We start from the raw sequence: 17,031 nt of genomic DNA, 5'->3' as shown, positions 1-17,031 counted from the left end.
GTGGCGCAGGTGGGCGGCGAGATGGGTCGAGGGCATATCACGAGACATGATTCTAAGTAAACTATATACCTAGATAATAGCTTGGGATACTATAAATCCGTAGAGAAGACAAAGCGTATGCGGTAGGTTAAATCATATACTAGTAAAATGTTTGTCGGCTGTGACTGATTTTGTTCTAGTTTCCTGGTGAGCTTGAAGGAATAAAGGCACTTTTATTCTTAAACCATCTTTTCCTTTCTCAAGAAAAGCGTCCATGAACTCCTACCCCAGATCTCAACCACTGGAGAGACAAAGGAAACTATCCGCAGGAGAGAGTATATACATAAGGTAGTTTATTGTACACAAACACCACACACACATATATGTAGAAGTATTCTACGCGCGCCATAAATCGTCTAGGCTGTAGGGTAGCTCCTGTAAACAACCAACTGAGCCACAGCCAGCCAGAATTGGCGAGTGGGGCAGGCATCCGTCACCCCGCGCAACCGGAGAGAAAAGCAACAAGGATTAGTTGGGAGCTTGCGACATCCTGCATCTTGGCTTGGGTACATACGAGGCAGCTTGTGCTACTGTCTCTCCCTCTATCTGTAACGCACCGACATCTTGCATCTTTAAAAAAACGGCCAATACACAGAACCTTTGTTTCTCTTTGCGGCAATTTCATTCATCGAGCCCTGATCGAACTGAACTATTCCCAACATTCCAGTATTCGCACCCGCTCAACCTCCCCCACACCGCCCCTCGTTTATCGAAGTCAACACAAGAATCCCACGAGGATCCATTCGCCACGAGGTACCGCATTCCAACCATCCGAACGGGCAATATACCGGGAGGAAGCAAATCTGTACACCTGGTCGGCGTATGGCATAGATTGGACCGAAGCGACGTTCAAATACTATCTCATCGAAGAGCCACCACTGCATCGCCGAGGCCAGCTCCCACCTCGTCGCCGCCGTCATGGCGCCGACACCAGACGAGCTGTCGGCCCCAGGCTCGGCAAGCTACGCCTCTGACACCTTGAATGTCGGAGATGGCACCTGGGTTTTTGACAAGAACACCTTCTTGCTTCCTAATCTACAGGGAGTTAACTTCGATACTATGCGCTACAATGGTATGGGAGCCGCAAACCACGACGCCTTTACATCGCCGCGCTAACCACTGTTTTTTAGGCATGGGGAATCGCTTCTCAACCTTTGTTGGATATCACAGCATCATTTTGGCTCATGGTGTCATGGCTGCGCTGGTATTCCTGCTCATCGTACCCTTCTCCGTCATGACGATTCGCTTCTACGATAGAAACCCCGGCCGCGCCGTCACCTACCATGGTCAACTACAAGTTTTAGCTAGTCTTATGCTGCTGGTTATTTTTATTCTTGGATTCTTCGCAGTCGGCCCCAAACGAAACCTCAGCAATCCTCACCACGGCATTGGCGTCGCCATATTTGTACTCTTCGTTCTCCAACTCATTGGCGGCCGCTTGGTTCGACACATTACAAAATCACGCTCTTTGCGAATAATGATCCATCAGTGGTCTGGACGCGCCATCGGGCTCTTGGGCATTGTTCAAGTTCCGCTGGGCCTAACCCTCTACGGCTCACCCAAGTACCTCTTCATCCTCTATGCGGTCTGGATGTCGTTTCTCGTTTTGCTCTACTTTATTTTCAGCTACCGTCGTGCTGGCCATCGTGATTACTACATGGGAGCTGGCACAAGGTCTGATGGCGGGCGAACACGCCTCACCGAATCCGAATTCATCTCTGATCACAAGCCGAACAACAGCAGCAAGCTAAAATGGCTTGGCCCTCTTGCTGCGGGCGCTGGATTGTGGGCATTGTTGCGCAATCGAGGCAAGAAGCAAGATCGCGAGCGCAGTCGATCACCGTCCTCTTACAGGACCCGCACCGACGTATTATCCTCTCGTGTCCAGTCCGACAGATACTACGATGACAAGTACTCTGACTCTCCCCAGCGAAAGAGCGGTGGCGGAGGATTTTTGAAGACGCTCGCTGGTGTTGCTGCTGCTGTTGGAGCCGGAGGTCTAGCTGCAAATCTGATGAAGAAGAGGAATAACAGAGACGAAGAATACTCGGCAGTATCTACGGAAACGCCTCGCCGTCACCGTAGCGGGCGCGGCGCACGAAGCGATTACAGCAGCGGGTACACCGAGGATTATACCCCCACACAAACGTCTCTGCTACCGCCATCGGCGAACGCGGCCAACACCACTACCCATACCACGAGAACGGGCGATACCGGCAGGCCTACAACGCCACGCTCTTCCTACCCATCACGTCGCGACTATGACGATTCAGAATATTCTTCCTATGTTAGTCCGTCACAAAGAAGGTCCGAGGAAAACTCTAGAGGAGGTGGGGGGTTTGCGAAGGGGATCCTCGGCGGGCTGGGCATGGGATGGATTGCCAAGAAACTTGCAGAAAGACGAAACAAGAAGCAAGAGGACCGACTACGTGAACAAGAGGACCTGCGCGGAGGAACAAGCATCTCTCGATTTACAGGTGACGGCTATCCTTCCCCAACGCGCCGAGATTCGAGGCGACCACCTCCTGTTCGTCGTCAAACAGGTTATGGCGCACCATATGGCACAGAAACTGCATTGAGTGACATGACAGAATCAACCATGGACCCGCCGCCTCGAGCTGGTGCCGGTGCCCGATCTGGAAGCATTCAGCCGGTTCCCATGCCATCACGACCAGCCAGAGATGTCAGCCAACCCAGCACAGAGTCAGTTTCCATGCCGCCCATGCCAGCAGATCCTCACGGAATACTACATTCTGGAGCAGAAACCTCCGTTGTGTCTACTGACGCATCACCACCGCAACGAAGACCTTCAGAAAAACGTCGTAAAGCTGGAGAACGAGCAGCCGCTGCTGCAGCCGCTCGTGCTAGCAGCCTCGCTGCAAATGAAGAGAGAAGCTACCGCGGTGACGGGGGACGCGACAGGGATCGCTACGCATCGCCGAATAGTCAGCCAGTCAGCGTCAAAGTCAAGGTTCATGATGACCGTGACCGCAATGTGACACTGAGGCGATTGACGGAGGAAGAGGCCATGGCCGCTCGAGGTCGCCGTGACTCGATAAGCAGCATGTCTGGAATTGACTCCCCGAGCAATGGGCGCGGGTACCGCAGAGCAGCAAGCCCGCGCGCGGCAGAGCGGGAAGCAGAGCAACGGGTAGAAGAGGAAGACCAACTGCCGCCTCTGTCGCCGCCCAGACCTGCGTTTGCCAAGGGCCGCCGTGCTGGCAAAGACTCTGCCTATTATTCTGGTCCAGCCGCCGGTTCCGCAGCGGGTTCTGCCGCCGGTCCGGCAGCTGCGGTCGGGGGAACGCCCGCCCACAGTCAAATGAAGGCAAGCGTGGACTCGCTGGGTACCCACGGCACCTGGAGCGGCATGAGCATGCCATCTCCAAGTGAAGGCGATAAGACGAGCGAAACCGCAGCTGCGGAAAATAGACGACAACGTCGGAGAATGGAGCGAAGAAGAGGCAGCAGTGCCACCGCCAGGCCGAGCGGAGTGGACATGTATAACTGATGACTTTTGTTGATCTTTTTTTTTTTGCATTTTGCATTTTGCATTTTGCATTTTGGTCTCTTGAAAGAAGGATTAGGCCCAAGCTTATGTTGAATATGTGTGTGTTTGTATTTTGTATTGCTGCCTTTTTGGATGTGGTCATTTTTCAGTACATATTCGCAGGCGCGCGACTGCCGCGCTGATGTTTATACGCAGAGGGGACTGGATTTGTCTCGGGTGGTAATGGCGTTGTTTATAGAGCGGAAAGCCTTTTTGTGTATTTAGAAAAACAGTAACGATTGAACAGGATATCCCGAAAAGGAGCATCATCAAGCAGAGAGAGCAAGTTCTCATGACGGACGTTATCTACCTACACTAAACAAAGTTCCTGTTCGACAAAAGTACCGGCCGGGGCCGCTGCGACTTCGCCATCCATGAAGCCATGCAGCAGTGCAGGCCCGACGAGCTCATACTCGGTGTCGCCCGCCCGCCGAAGCACGAGCGGGTACCTGGAGCCCGGGAGGACGGCCACCACGTCGCCGGCCGCCACTATGCGCGGCCCGAGTCCGAGCTGTCCGTCCTTGGTGATGAACACCCGCCGACACATGGACGTCCACGTCATGTCCTGCACCATCTGCGTCGCGCAGCCCGCCGCGGCCAGCGCGCGTACCGGCTCCGCCTCCTTCGCCGAGAGGCTGCCGAAGAAGGGACCGCGCGGTGCCGCGGAAGCCGCCGGTGAGGACGAGGCTCAGGGCGGAGATGAAGGCGTCTGCGCGGGGCCGCGTCTCGGAAGGGTGGGCGAGGACGAGCTGCAAGTAGATGTGGTCGAGCAGGAACGGGAGCTTCTTCTTCGTCTCGGCGTCGTAGTCGGTGATGGCGAGCTCTTTGGGGTCAATCATGTCTGAGAATGCGCGTATGGTGCTGATCAAGGTTCCTCGGCAGCGCAGACGGGGCTTGGGCATGTGTTTGTCTATGGTTACGTTTTGGTACTCCGACGGAGCGGCGCGCGTGGGACATCGGAGCGGCGCAACGAGATTCAAGGCGTGCCAGTCTGGCACCCAAGTTGGCAGGCCCATTGGGTTCGGCTTGTAGTCGTGGTCGACGAAGGCGAGTATGTGTAGGCTGCGTGTCCGCAAGATGATGTTTATGACGAGGTCTGTGTATACCTGGGACGTGACGATGCTGTATACTGGCTCGATGAGCAGCTGCCCATCTACGACCGCGCTCGGGTGGCCGAGCAGCGAGTAGACGTAGTCGCGGGGGTCGGTCGACAAGTGGACGCGCGCCCAGTGTAGTACTTCGGAGAAGTCGTAGAGCGGCGTGCCGTCGGCCTTGTTGGACCACACCAGGTTGATGTGGTTGCAGACCCAGGACTTGAGGCCGAGCTCGTTGATGACGGAGGCGCCGTTGTCGTCGAGGAATAGGACAAAACGAGCCACCTCGGCCCAGTCGATGCACAAATCGCTGCGGCCCCAAGAGAGCCAGGCGCGACGAGCAAGGCCAATCTCCTGGATGATCCACGCCCGATGAAAGTACTCGCAGTCGAAGAAGACTTTGACGGCACGCCAAGTTTCGAAGAGTATCTGCTCGTCATCGCTTCCCTGTAGAGCTTGCCCTCCATTATTCAAGGTTCCTTTGTGTATGGCGGCCTGGATTTGCTGCAAGTGGCTACCCTGATCTCTATTGAACTCTCGTAGAAAGTGTATTGCGGTGAGCGCCAGACATTCGTCTATCGCTGGGTCCTGGAAGGCACCTAGCCAGCATAGTACCTGGGTCGCATTGCGAAAGATATCGCCCATCATGCGGACTTGGGCTAGGCGTTCATCCAAATCATCTTGCTGTATGCAGATGGCATCGACCCAGATCCGCCTAGGTTCATCGAGGCAGCGATAGGCGAGAAGAGCCCTGGCCAAGTTTGCACCAATACGCAGCATGCCGGCGCCTGTCTCGGTATCCCCCTCATCTGCGCACCAGATTGTGGTGTGATAGACTGCTGTCTTGCCCCATACGTACGATACAGCCTCATAGGGCACATCTGTGATTGTTTGAGCTCTCAGCCGGCATACCAATGCTTCATCGATGGAAACCGAAGGCTGCAGCTCGAGCACACGGATGTATCCTGGAGGCAACTTGGCATGCCTGTAGCTGTTGCTTTGGGGCTGCATGATAGGCATCCTAGCTAGCCTGACCGCCGATCTGGTCTCTGGTCGGCCCACTGCGAGAGCTCACGATTGCCTCAAGATGTGGCATGCAAAAGAAGTATTGTCCAGAACACTTTTACACCAATATGCATAATGACAAGAGCATATATTTAAATGGCGAGGACACTAGACCACAGTCCCAGATAGAACTCTGAATACCGTGACATGGCGCGCGGCGTTTGGAGTCCGCTCAGCTGAGCTGAAGGCGTTCTTATACCGGTTAGAGCGATATCGGGTTGGCAGACTTGGAGTTGGTGGCGGCGGCGGCATGACTGATTGTGGATGAAGGACTTGTATGCGTTGAGAAAATCTGAATGGCGTGTTTGTGTATCGAGCGTCAGGTGCTTGTTGACTGGGTGCAAGTTCTGGTAGGCGATGGATGAATGAGCTGATTATGCAGCAGCGCATCGGAGGTGACGAGGATGTTGCTCACATGGCCGTCGAATGACCGAGTGGAATGCTGGGAAAAGTATTTTCTTTTTGGAATACCCCCGAAATTTTATTCATATCGCTTTTCTGTAGCTTGCTAGCTGGTGAAGCTCATATACTGACTGTGGCTTAGTTCTTGGCGGGAGTCAAACGTGCTTCCGTGACTGCGAACACCCACATAGGTAGCAGGTAGATGGGATACCACACGGAAGTGATCTCAAGAAAACCGAATGTGGCGGTAGCGGTAGCGATAGCTTCATAACAAAGATTTGTTTCTTATTAGCCATGCTTGGTGATGATATTGATGGAAGGTATGTCTGGCATGTGTGTACAGGAAGATGGATGGTTCCTGGCCAACAAGGTGCGGTGGGGGCGCGGACCTCCAGCACAGCACAAACGCGGCTCCACGCAGCTCCTAGTTGAGGGTAACTGGCATCTTAAATGCAAACGTCCCAGAAAAGACTTTGTTGTAGCTACACCAGCTCTCCATCTCTTGCACGCGTTGCCGCAGACGTGGGAATTGACGACCGGACGAATCCATCAAAGCGACCCCTTCTTATATCACTCATGGCTGCGATCCGGTCATAGCACACCACACCTCAGAAACCATGTCGCAACGCGGCGCAAAGGCCAAGGGCCCCGGCCCGTCCCTCACCGAATACAAAGCCATTGCCGCCGAGTGGGAAAAGGCCAAAAAAGCCAAGGAGGCAGCTGATGCTGAGGCAGCTAGCCAGGGCCTGCCGACCGACCGAGAGCGTGCCAATGCTCTCCAGAAGAAGCGCGAGCAGCTCAACAAGTTGCGCCAGTCGCGGTACGAGAAGCGCTGGCTGTGGACTGTCGCATTTTGGATCTGGATGCTCGCCATCCACGCCATTGGAATCTGGCTCTTCACGACAGGATTTCTACTAACCAGGCTTGTCCTGCACGACAAGTCGACTTGCGACGCGCCACCTATTGACGGGACTAAAGGCCTCTTCAACCCGGACAAGGGATGCTGGCACCCTAAGACGTTTGATCGCGCCGTCGTCATTCTCATCGACGCCCTCCGATACGACTTTACCGTTCCTCATGCTGTCGACAGCCCACACGCATATCACAATGCTTTCCCTGTCCTCCACGAAATTGCTGCCAAGTCGCCGCAGAACGCTTTCCTCCGACCCTTCATCGCCGACCCGCCGACAGCCACCTTGCAACGCCTGAAGGGCCTTACGACCGGCACACTGCCCACCTTTATCGACTTAGGTAGTAGCTTCAAAGGCGATGCGATTGACGAGGATAATCTGCTTATGCAGTTGAAGAATAATGGCAAAAGGGTTGCGCAGATCGGGGATGATACCTGGTGGAGTCTCTTCCCCGGCTACTTTGAGCCCAATATCAGTAGAGCTTATGATAGCTTTGACGTCTGGGATCTGCACACTGTCGACAACGGCGTTATTGACCATATTTTACCTCTTCTGGAGCCAAAGGGCAAGAACCAATGGGACCTCCTCATTGGTCACTGCCTTGGCGTCGACCACGCTGGTCATCGATACGGCCCCGACCATCCTGCCATGACTTCTAAATTACAGCAGATGGATGACTTCATCCGCAAGGCCGTATCCAAGATTGATGACGACACACTTCTCGTCGTCATGGGTGACCACGGCATGGATAGCAAGGGCGACCATGGCGGAGAGAGCGATGACGAAGTTGAAGCTGCTCTGTGGATGTACGCGAAACGGCCAATCTTTGGCCGTACTCTTCCCGAGCACGCTATGCCACCTCCAAACGCCAAAATTCGACCCGCTAACCAAATAGATTTTGTTCCGACGCTGTCTCTCCTTCTCGGAATTCCGGTTCCATTCAACAACTTGGGAACTCCGATCGAGGAAGCCTTTGTCGGCCCTCGTGGAAACGACTGGGCTAACTTAGCTGCTGTGTCTCGGGTTACCGCTGCGGGCATTGAAAGATACCAGAAGCTGTACTTTGAGACACGGGGCATCACGCCGGGCGCGGAAAAAGGCAGCCCAGCGGCGTTGTGGACGGCGGCGACCGAGCGAAGCCTTTCCGGTCGTAGCCTCTACGACGCGTTATCGGCCTACCAGGAGCGCAACCTCGAGGTATGCAAGAGCCTCTGGGCGCGCTTTGATGTGCCGCGCATGGGTATGGGCGTGTTCGTCACCGCTATCGGCCTCCTCGTCCTCGTCATGTACTCGTCGCGCACAGCAGACGACGAGTACGTTGTGCTGAACAACCCGGAGCTCGACTATGCCGAAAAACAACTTGAACAGATAGCCGCCTCAGAAGACGACCAGGAGGAGCCTGAGCATCCGGATCAGTTCTTCCACCGGAACCTCCTGCGCTGGGCCACGGACGTGCGTGTAATTCTCGCTATTGCGGCACTGACCGCTGCCGCCGTCTTCCGCGGACAGCCACTGGACCGACTGGCCACGGTTGTGGCAACCATCATGATTGCGAGAACTGGCACCGCCCTCCATCAGTACGGCAAGACGCTGCGTAATCTATTACCCAATACATTCTGGGGCTGGCTTGCCGTAATCTTCACTGTCAGCCACTCCATCGGCTTCGCGTCCAACTCATACACCATCTGGGAGGACACCATCCTGCTCTTCTTCATTACCACATTTGGCGTCGCTGCTCTGGTATCCTCGTTTCGCATTGAGTCATCGCGCGTCGACCGCTACATGGGCATCTACCACTCCGTCGTGTTCATCGTGCTCGGGCGCGTCGCGTCCTACTCGAAGCTCTGCCGCGAAGAGCAGATGCCGTACTGTCAGACTACGTACTACAACTCCAGCTCTTCGTCGACGTCAGCGCTATGGCAACTCACCCTCCCGTTCCTGGCCTTCCTCGGGCTGCCCGCGCTTGTCAAGTCATTCCTCGTGCCGACGCGCTCGTACGAGGGTCTCGCGCCAACGTGGATCGGCTACGTCTTCCGCTTCAGCTTGCTCCTATCCGCGCTGTACTGGCTCGTCGATGCAGCCAACAACGGCCGATGGCTCGCCGCCTACGTGTCCGAGCTGGTGCTCAAAACGGCCGGCGTTTACATTGCGCAGTTTACCTTGGCAATTACCGTCGTAGCTGGCACAACCGCCTTTGCGTGGGCGCCGCCTTCCGTCGCCATCGTACCCAGCCGCGGGCGCGTCACCATCCTCGGCTACGCCAACGCGCTCGGCGCGCGCTACCTCCTACTACCCATCAGCGTGCTCGGCACCTGCCTGCTGCTCACCAAACCCATGGGCGCGGGCGCGCTGTCGCTCATGACGTGGCAGCTGCTCGCGCTCGTCGAGCTCGTCGACCTGCTCGGCCTCAAGGCCGCGCCCATCGGCCCCGTCATGCTCGCCGTCCTCGGCAACTTTTACTTCTTCAAGACGGGCCACCAGGCCAACCTCGCCAGCATCCAGTGGGATACCGCCTTCGTGCCGCTCTTCACCATCCGCTACCCGTGGGCGCCGCTCGCCGTCGCCGTCAACACGTTCGCCGCGCAGATCCTCGCCGTCGCCGCGCTGCCGCTCGTCGCCCTCTGGAAGGTCGGCCCACGGCAGCGCGGCGCGCTCGAGGCCGTGGCGCGCGCGCTCGGCGCGTTCGTGGCGTACTACGCGGTCGAGGCTCTTGCTACTATGGCCTGCGCGGGCTGGCTGCGCAGGCACCTCATGCTCTTCCGCGTCTTCAGCCCGCGCTTCATGATGGCGGCGCTTCTGCTGCTGCTGCTCGACGCCCTCGGCATCCTGGTAACGCTGACGGGCGTGCGGAGCAACTCGCTGGCCGTGGGGGACGTGTTTGGCTGGGCTGAGTAGTTGCGGTCTTGTGTTCTGTCATGCTGATGCCTTTCTTAATCTCCTCGGCTTCGGGCCTTGTTTCTCAAAGACTATTCTTTACATCATATTTCTTATTTGTCGTTGTTCTGGGATATATATCTCTGGCTCGTTTCGAGTCGGACGCACTTAGGATGGGGCGCAGGCAGTGGATGTTGTTATAATGGGTTTACAAGGTGGCAAATCAAACTTGTTTCAACCGTTCATTTCATGTCTCCCATATACGCCATGCTTTTGTAGATACAACTATAATTACATTCAATGTCCCCACGTATGCTATGCTGCGCCGTTTATGTCGCCAAGGTCGCCGTTCCCTTGACGGCGAGCCCCCCATCCGGCCCTTCCACCCACGCGTCCCACACGGCACCGCCGCCGCCGCCGCCTCGCGACGGCACAGGCCGCACCTTGACCGTCAGGGGCTCGTCGACGTAAAGCGGCGCGTGGTTGCGGTAGACGAGGCGCTCGACGGGCCGCGGGCCGGCGCTCGCCGCCAGCACCCGGAGCATGAGCGCCAGGGTGAGCGGCCCGTGGACGAGCGGCGCGCGGTGGCCGTCCACGGAGCGGGCGTACTGCGGATCCAGGTGGATGGCGTGGGCGTTGAACGTCAGCGCGGAGAAGTGGAAGAGGTGCCGCGCGGACGGCAGGACGCGGACGCTGTGCGCTGCCTCGTGAGGGTCTGTCCTGGCATCAGCTTTGGTTAGCGGGTTTGGTCTCTAGACGTGTTCCACGCCAGAACGCGTCTCGGAAGGGTAGAAGGAGAAGGAGTGCAAGGACCACTGACACTTGACCACCTTCGCCCCGGTCTGGGGTGGTGGTACGGGGTTATCGCCTGGATCCATGAAGACGAGTGTCCGGCGCTCCTCGATCGACCACGGCAGCGGAGTCTTCTCCAGGCCGGGGTGATGATGGTCCAGCGCGTATCTGCGCCACACATCGACAAAGACCTTTTCGTTTCCGCCGATTTCCGCGAGTTCCCGGCTCGCGTCCGCCTTGACCCTCACGTCGCCAATCGTTTCCGTGCAGGTCCAGGGCCGGCCGTCGAGGACGAGGCCACCAGCGCCGCGAAACGTTACCTCGCCGCCCGCCCAGAGGCGACGCGAGTAGTGAAGGCCGGGCGAGTGGTCCAGGTCGGCACCGTCGGGCGCGAGGCGTGACGGGGCGGCCTGTATGGGGAAGTAGACCAGGTGATGACCCTGGGGCAGGGCGAGGGCCGGCGATTGGACAATCGGCGACGAGGGCCCCGACCGCTCTTTGGGGAGGGGAGGTCCCCGAGATGATGGAGAGGGGGGGTGGTGGTCCGCGGCGAGGACGGCGTCGTCCTGTGACGTGTCCGCGGCGACAGCGTTGTCGCCGCTTCCGCCGCCGCAGGCCTCCAGGTCGTCCAGCATGGTCGTCAGGAGGTGCGAGGGCATGGGCGTGAGGTAGTCGGGGATGACCTTGGCAGGTTGTCGTCGCAGCCTCTCAAGGTCAGGCGCCGGTGTGGCTCGACGACGACGCGGCGGCACAACCGTCGAGGACGTCGACGAAGACGAGAGTGTCCGTGTGGCCGGGGGGGAGGGGTGAGGCGCCACCACCCCGGACTGCTGCTGCTGCTGCAGTCTGCAGGCAGGGAGTTGGCCAAGATGTCGGAGCTGGTGTGGTTGGCATGGTCTCGCAGCGGTGCGGATAACGGCCAGCCTCGTGCTCATTCTTCTCGTTCTGCTCGCTTCCCCTCTTCAAAACGGCTTCGGGGAATAATAATTCGGGCACGCGGCTGTCCAAGGAGGGGCGGTGGGTGGTTCTTCTAGACGTTTTATGTGGCTTGGCCAAGACCCTAGGCGCTGCAGAGATGAAGTTTGTCTCAGCCTCAAGGCCTCGCGGATCTGAAATTCGTCCTGCCGCCGGCAGCAGAACGATGGATTCAGGGATGGCTCGCTATTGTATCACGTGTAGGCACCGACTGGGGGGGATCCTTGATGGGGGCGTTTGAAATCGAACGAGGCTGATGAGATGTGAGATGTGAGGAGCAGAACTCGGCTCGGCAAATGAAGTTGGTTGGTCCTTGGTCGTCAAACGGGCGCTGATGAGCTCCACTAGCATCAAGCAAGTGGCTGCCACCAACACCAGCAAGGATGCCAAGAAGTTGTATGGCGAGCCAATCAGTGTCATGATTTTTGTCAAATATCTCTTTCTGTTCTGTCATTTTCTTGATTTTTGGGGGATTTCTCTCAAACTGCCAAGTATCGCTAGAATGACCAACGTGGAGGCGGGATCGAGCTAGCCAGACCCCGACTGAGCGGTGCGGCATATCATGTACACCATAGCCTCCCGCGGACAGCTATCCATGCGACAGGTATTCTGCAACAAGAAAAATGTCCTGGAATAGCCTCAACCGTGCCTTTACTAGGTGGACCGCCAAAGCAAGTGCATAATCTCCAGTCCTTACGAATAGTTGGGTCAAAGATGAAAAGGTGGATGCTGCTGGCCAAGAGAGTGCGCTGACAAGTCGCGGACGGGCTGCCGTTGGCCGACACTGGCCCGCATTCGCTGCAATATATTCACGCATCTCCGACGCTCGTCTAATATTACATCTCTATTGGTATTACATGTAATTGCAGCAGACTTGTGTCGGTGAGCACAGGTGCATAGCAGCCGCGCCGCTATTAGCACAGCTTTGGTCGCCGAACATACTCGCCAAGAAGTAGGCAGTTACATCGTATTTGGGGCCGGCTAAGAAAGGAAATATCACAAGACTTATCTTGATAGTGCCTAAAACTACATATTCATTAATAATCTGCTCAAACTCGCCATTTCATAGGCCGAACTGGCCACCATGCCCTGTGACTTTGTCCATCTTTGGCTATAGGTCCGCGTTGCATCGCATCAACACATTTCCATATGCATGCGTCACCTCGCCGACGTAATCATTCGAGCCTCTGGGGCCGTATATAAACACACCTCCTTCTTCGGAAATACTGCTGAGTGTCGCGGGTCTCGCCCCAAAAAATAGACTTTGCGCGCCCTGAAGTAGCGGCCGATGCAGAGAGGGCGTCGATTCGCCACGATTGGGCTTTGATGCTGAATCTTGAGCAACTTGAGAGACGGCGAAGGCATATTGAAGCCAATTATTGCAGCGCCTCACACTCCAAGGCCGTGTGATCAAAGCATCATGAATCTGCAGGAAAACGCAGAGGTGCTTCGGTTTGCAGCCTCTATGACGGCGTGGCTTCACTAGACAAGCGTTGCGTCGATGCTGTATTGTATCCGTGAATAATCATTAATAACGCAATATTTCGAGAGAGAGCTGCCCAGACTTCTAGTCATTAATTGTGATCCCCTATTATGGTGATGGACATTGTTGGCAGCTGCGAGTGACTGTTGCTTTCGCCAGGCAGGTAGGCAGCCGCTCTTACACCGGACTTGATCACGCCGTGGACATTCTTTTGTAAACATGCAGTCTTTCAACGCTTTCTACTATTCAGTCATCAGTCGCCTTTTCCTTTCATTTCTGCTATATCCAATTAATACACACACGCTCGTTTCGGATATTACTTTCTCTAGCCAAGCTCCATTCGGCACGGATCTTCCTTCCAAGCTTCCGCGCATAAACTGATTTGGCTTTCATCTTGCATCTCCGGGACGCCTTCCAGCATGGAGACCCATCCACCTTCTCCTCCTCGCATCGATTCCCCGGCGGGTGCCGCCGGGGGCCCCGAGCCAGACGCACCCGCAACGCCGATCGCCGGACCGTCTGCGCCGACGGAGAGGACCATGCCGCTTCTCTTCACCTCAGACTCCGGGGACCGGGACTCAGAGACGCCGGTCCAACGCCCTGCCGCCATACACAAGTGCAGGGTGTCGTTTTTTATTCCGAATTCCACCCGCGACTTGAGAGGCGGGATGTTTGCCAAACGCCGGCCCAGATCACCGCCGGTGCGTCCACACGGATGGCTTGGCTCGAAGTGGGCAGCGGCGATTTCAAACATGTCCCCGAACGCAAGACAGGTATTGTTCCCTCAAGTGCTGTGTAACGTTCTGGCCACTTCAAACATTTTAATTCTCCATTAAAGCAACATCAATGGCACGAACTCGGAGATGCCTCTACTGCGGAGCGCGGTACCGTATGTTGATACCAGGACAAAACCCCCGCTTACACGAATGCTGATCACAGCCATGATAATATGGACAGATCGCTAACTCCCGTCGTCCCAAAAATCGCCGGCTGTGCTTCAGTTGTGACAGGACAGCCCTTGCCGACTTACCTGGACTCGTCGTAATGCTCCTTGTCGTGGCTACCGTCACCGCCATCTCTGTCGGAGTGTACATCGTTCTTCGACGATACCTGTGGGAGCAATGAAGAAAAAGAAAAAGAAAGCCTAGTTACTGATGATCCATACAAACATGAGCGTATAGCGTGTTTCTAAAAGTTAACGGGAGTAGATTTTAGAAATTTGAGATTTCTTTTCAGCGAGCCTTACTTTTTCCATCTTTCTCACCCACCTTTCCTGTCTTTCTCATCCTCTTTATCTATCTTTTTTTCACCTACGTCTTTTATTTCTACCTGCCCTACATCTTTTCCTATTAAATGCCTACCAGAATAGTGTTTATATAGTACCTAGATACGACTTTTGAAAGCGACCTCCGTACACTAAGCTATGACGGGATCCCGGGATGTGGGTGGATTTGCTGCGGGCGTGTGTTATTCAGTAGGCCCCTCGAAAGCAACACGCACGTCATCGCCATGCGATAGAGTTACGTGCAGGTGCTGCAGAATCTCTAATAAGACCACGGATCAAAGGAGAGTCCGGGGATCGGCCGCCAACCAAGGCATGGCGTAGACATACGAGAATGCGACCTACCTTGGCAAGGGAGGGACGTGTCAAGTCAGCCCGTCGAAATGTGATTCCCAAGCGCAGGAAACGTTGGGCATGTCGGAATCAGATTGAGTTGGCGGGTACCGGCGTGTGCACCTGCAAATGAGTTCAAAGCCACGCATATTTGACGGGCAATCAAGGGAGAAATTCGGAGACGCCGAATTACGAAAATGCGAATTAGACAAAGAGCCGACAGGGCCCGTCGGCATCGTCGCATGTTGTAGATTGCTCATATAGCCATAGGGAATGGAGACAACGGACGGCTGTGAGCAAAGTTACCGCCACCACATTGGACGCCAGGGCGCACTTCCAGCTGGCGTTTCCCCCTTGTCGCTCCAGCTGGCATTTCGCTCCCCGCACAATACCGGCATCTTGGGACGTACGAAGGAGTGGATAAAGCAGCCGAGGCAAGTTGGTTCAAATGGCTGCGGTGGGCGCTCAGACTGGCTGCTGAACAAAAACTGTTCATCTTTCCGCGCCGTTCTTAGCGCTCGATCAACCACTAGTGTCAACGGCTCCTTTGAGGCCTCGAAGATAGGCGGGTGAGAAGGAGAGAAAACATGCAACCAGCGGCAGCTTCAAGCAGCTGATGTCATGTCGCCTGGGTTCTAAGCCACAAAGGCAGACAACGTAATTTGCTGTAATCATCCGAATAACCTGGCGAGCTGGCGGAGAATGCCGTTTAATGCCTGGGTACAAGCCGAGGCGCCCTGAGACAAAGCACAGACAATGAGATCTGTTTAAGACTTGGGGGGGATATATCTGCGAGCGATGGATAATGCGATAACGCGAATGCGAACCATGAAATGATGGATTATGCCACCTTGTGATGCGGGCCAGGTCCTTATTTAAGGCGCAGTCACACGAGGACCGTTATATTTGATGGCGCTGGCTGTGCAGTAATGCTGATCATCTCCCGACGAGCCTGCACCTTCGGAATTCCAGATTCAGCTCTTCGGCGGGTAATTTCTTGTTCGGCGTCTTTCTGGACACGAGTTTCGTGGCTTGTTAGTCACGGCCAGTGCGCTGACGCCGCGCAAGCCTCCGAACGATGCACAAACTGCCCTAGGGCTGATGTGCCTGCCGATAACATCATAGACAGTCATCGGGCGTAATAAATGTAGGTAGCCTGGTGCGCAGCGCAGCTAACGGGTCACACATGAGGTGGCCAGCCGGCGACAGCTGCGCCGAGGTCAGACGTGGCACCACAGCGCAACAATGGTCAACGCGCCTCGTTTGCCTACCATTTTTGCTTTGCTTTGCCAGGGGCTTCAGCTTGGCAGTAATTTCATGGCGCCATGCACATCCGGACTTCAAATCAGCCACAGGGGCGGCTTCCAGTTGATATCTTGGCCTGGTCATGCACGTCGCTAGAATCATGGCCAGCAGCGAGCAGCCAGTTGAGGAAAGTGTGATCCGTGGTTTCAGGACTTCCAGCAGTCAGGCCTCGTTGCAGCTTAGCGTTAGCAAAAGCGATCTTGCGCCAAGCACAAGTTCCAGTAGGTGGCGTAAAACTAACCGGTGTGAGAGGGTGTCTTTGAATCGGTCTTGCTGCAGCTGCAAGGCTGCGTTCAAGCCAGCCGAGCGTCAAGCTGTTCAGTTCATCTTCATTCGGACGGACATGCAATAACATGTGGCAAGCACGACGCCCCTGACATATGAGCTAGCAGGGTTGCTACGTCGAATAGGCAGGTGAGGAGGTCGCCTCCAGGCTTGGCGAAAATGGCGTTAGGTAAAACGGGCAGGGCCATGCTGGACTTCGTCATGGGTGGTGTATTCGAGTTATTGTATGCGCCACACGATTGTCGGTGACATTGACCAAAACAGAAGCCAAAGTGAGGGCACCACAAATATTCATAAGTCGTAGAATGATTGACAAGGTTGTTCTGAAGCTGTCAGTTATCACATCTTTGTTTGCTCATCGTAACTTGGCCGTGGTGCATGGTCCAGCGCCAGAATCGAGACAGGGAAAGCAATGCAGCCCCCCTTGTGCCACCTGGTGTGACTATCACTTTGCAGCATTTTCTATGCTGCTCAATCTTGGTAGACGGCTGACCACTCGCTGACCGGTGTTTGTCATACATGTATGTGATGTACATACTTGACTAGGGTGCGTTGCCTGCTTGTCGAACCAGCACAACGACGACCTCAGTGGATGCTTGCTTTCGTACGCGGGACGGGCCGGCTCTCAGCTTGGCCTCTGG

At 55.7% G+C, this 17,031-nt stretch overlaps 4 protein-coding genes across 4 annotated transcripts; 2 read left to right on the top strand and 2 right to left on the bottom strand.

The window, feature by feature from the left end:
- Window positions 1-957: 957 nt before the first annotated feature.
- Window positions 958-3,550, top strand: ISF_01882 (Cytochrome b561/ferric reductase transmembrane; the record flags this gene model as incomplete). The annotated part of the gene is made up of 2 exons (XM_018845489.1): window positions 958-1,111; window positions 1,170-3,550. The coding sequence occupies 2 exons, from the start codon at window positions 958-960 to the stop codon at window positions 3,548-3,550; spliced, it is 2,535 nt and encodes an 844-aa protein (XP_018707212.1).
- A 446-nt stretch (window positions 3,551-3,996) lies between these two features.
- On the bottom strand, window positions 3,997-5,694 carry ISF_01881 (HET domain protein; the record flags this gene model as incomplete). Its single annotated transcript, XM_018845488.1, has 1 exon — window positions 3,997-5,694. The coding sequence occupies one exon, from the start codon at window positions 5,692-5,694 to the stop codon at window positions 3,997-3,999; it is 1,698 nt and encodes a 565-aa protein (XP_018707211.1).
- Window positions 5,695-6,767: 1,073 nt separating this feature from the next.
- ISF_01880 (Alkaline phosphatase-like, alpha/beta/alpha) lies at window positions 6,768-9,956 on the top strand (the record flags this gene model as incomplete). Its single annotated transcript, XM_018845487.1, has 1 exon — window positions 6,768-9,956. The coding sequence occupies one exon, from the start codon at window positions 6,768-6,770 to the stop codon at window positions 9,954-9,956; it is 3,189 nt and encodes a 1,062-aa protein (XP_018707210.1).
- A 308-nt stretch (window positions 9,957-10,264) lies between these two features.
- On the bottom strand, window positions 10,265-11,662 carry ISF_01879 (hypothetical protein; the record flags this gene model as incomplete). The annotated part of the gene is made up of 2 exons (XM_018845486.1): window positions 10,265-10,650; window positions 10,756-11,662. The coding sequence occupies 2 exons, from the start codon at window positions 11,660-11,662 to the stop codon at window positions 10,265-10,267; spliced, it is 1,293 nt and encodes a 430-aa protein (XP_018707209.1).
- Between the last annotated feature and the right edge of the window lie 5,369 nt (window positions 11,663-17,031).

The sequence above is a fragment of the Cordyceps fumosorosea genome (assembly GCF_001636725.1).
Source record: "Cordyceps fumosorosea ARSEF 2679 chromosome Unknown scaffold_3, whole genome shotgun sequence".
In the NCBI taxonomy this organism is placed as follows: Eukaryota; Fungi; Ascomycota; class Sordariomycetes; order Hypocreales; family Cordycipitaceae; genus Cordyceps; species Cordyceps fumosorosea.
The sequence above is the reverse complement of the archived record's forward strand: the minus strand, read 5'-3'. Positions and strand labels throughout refer to the sequence as shown.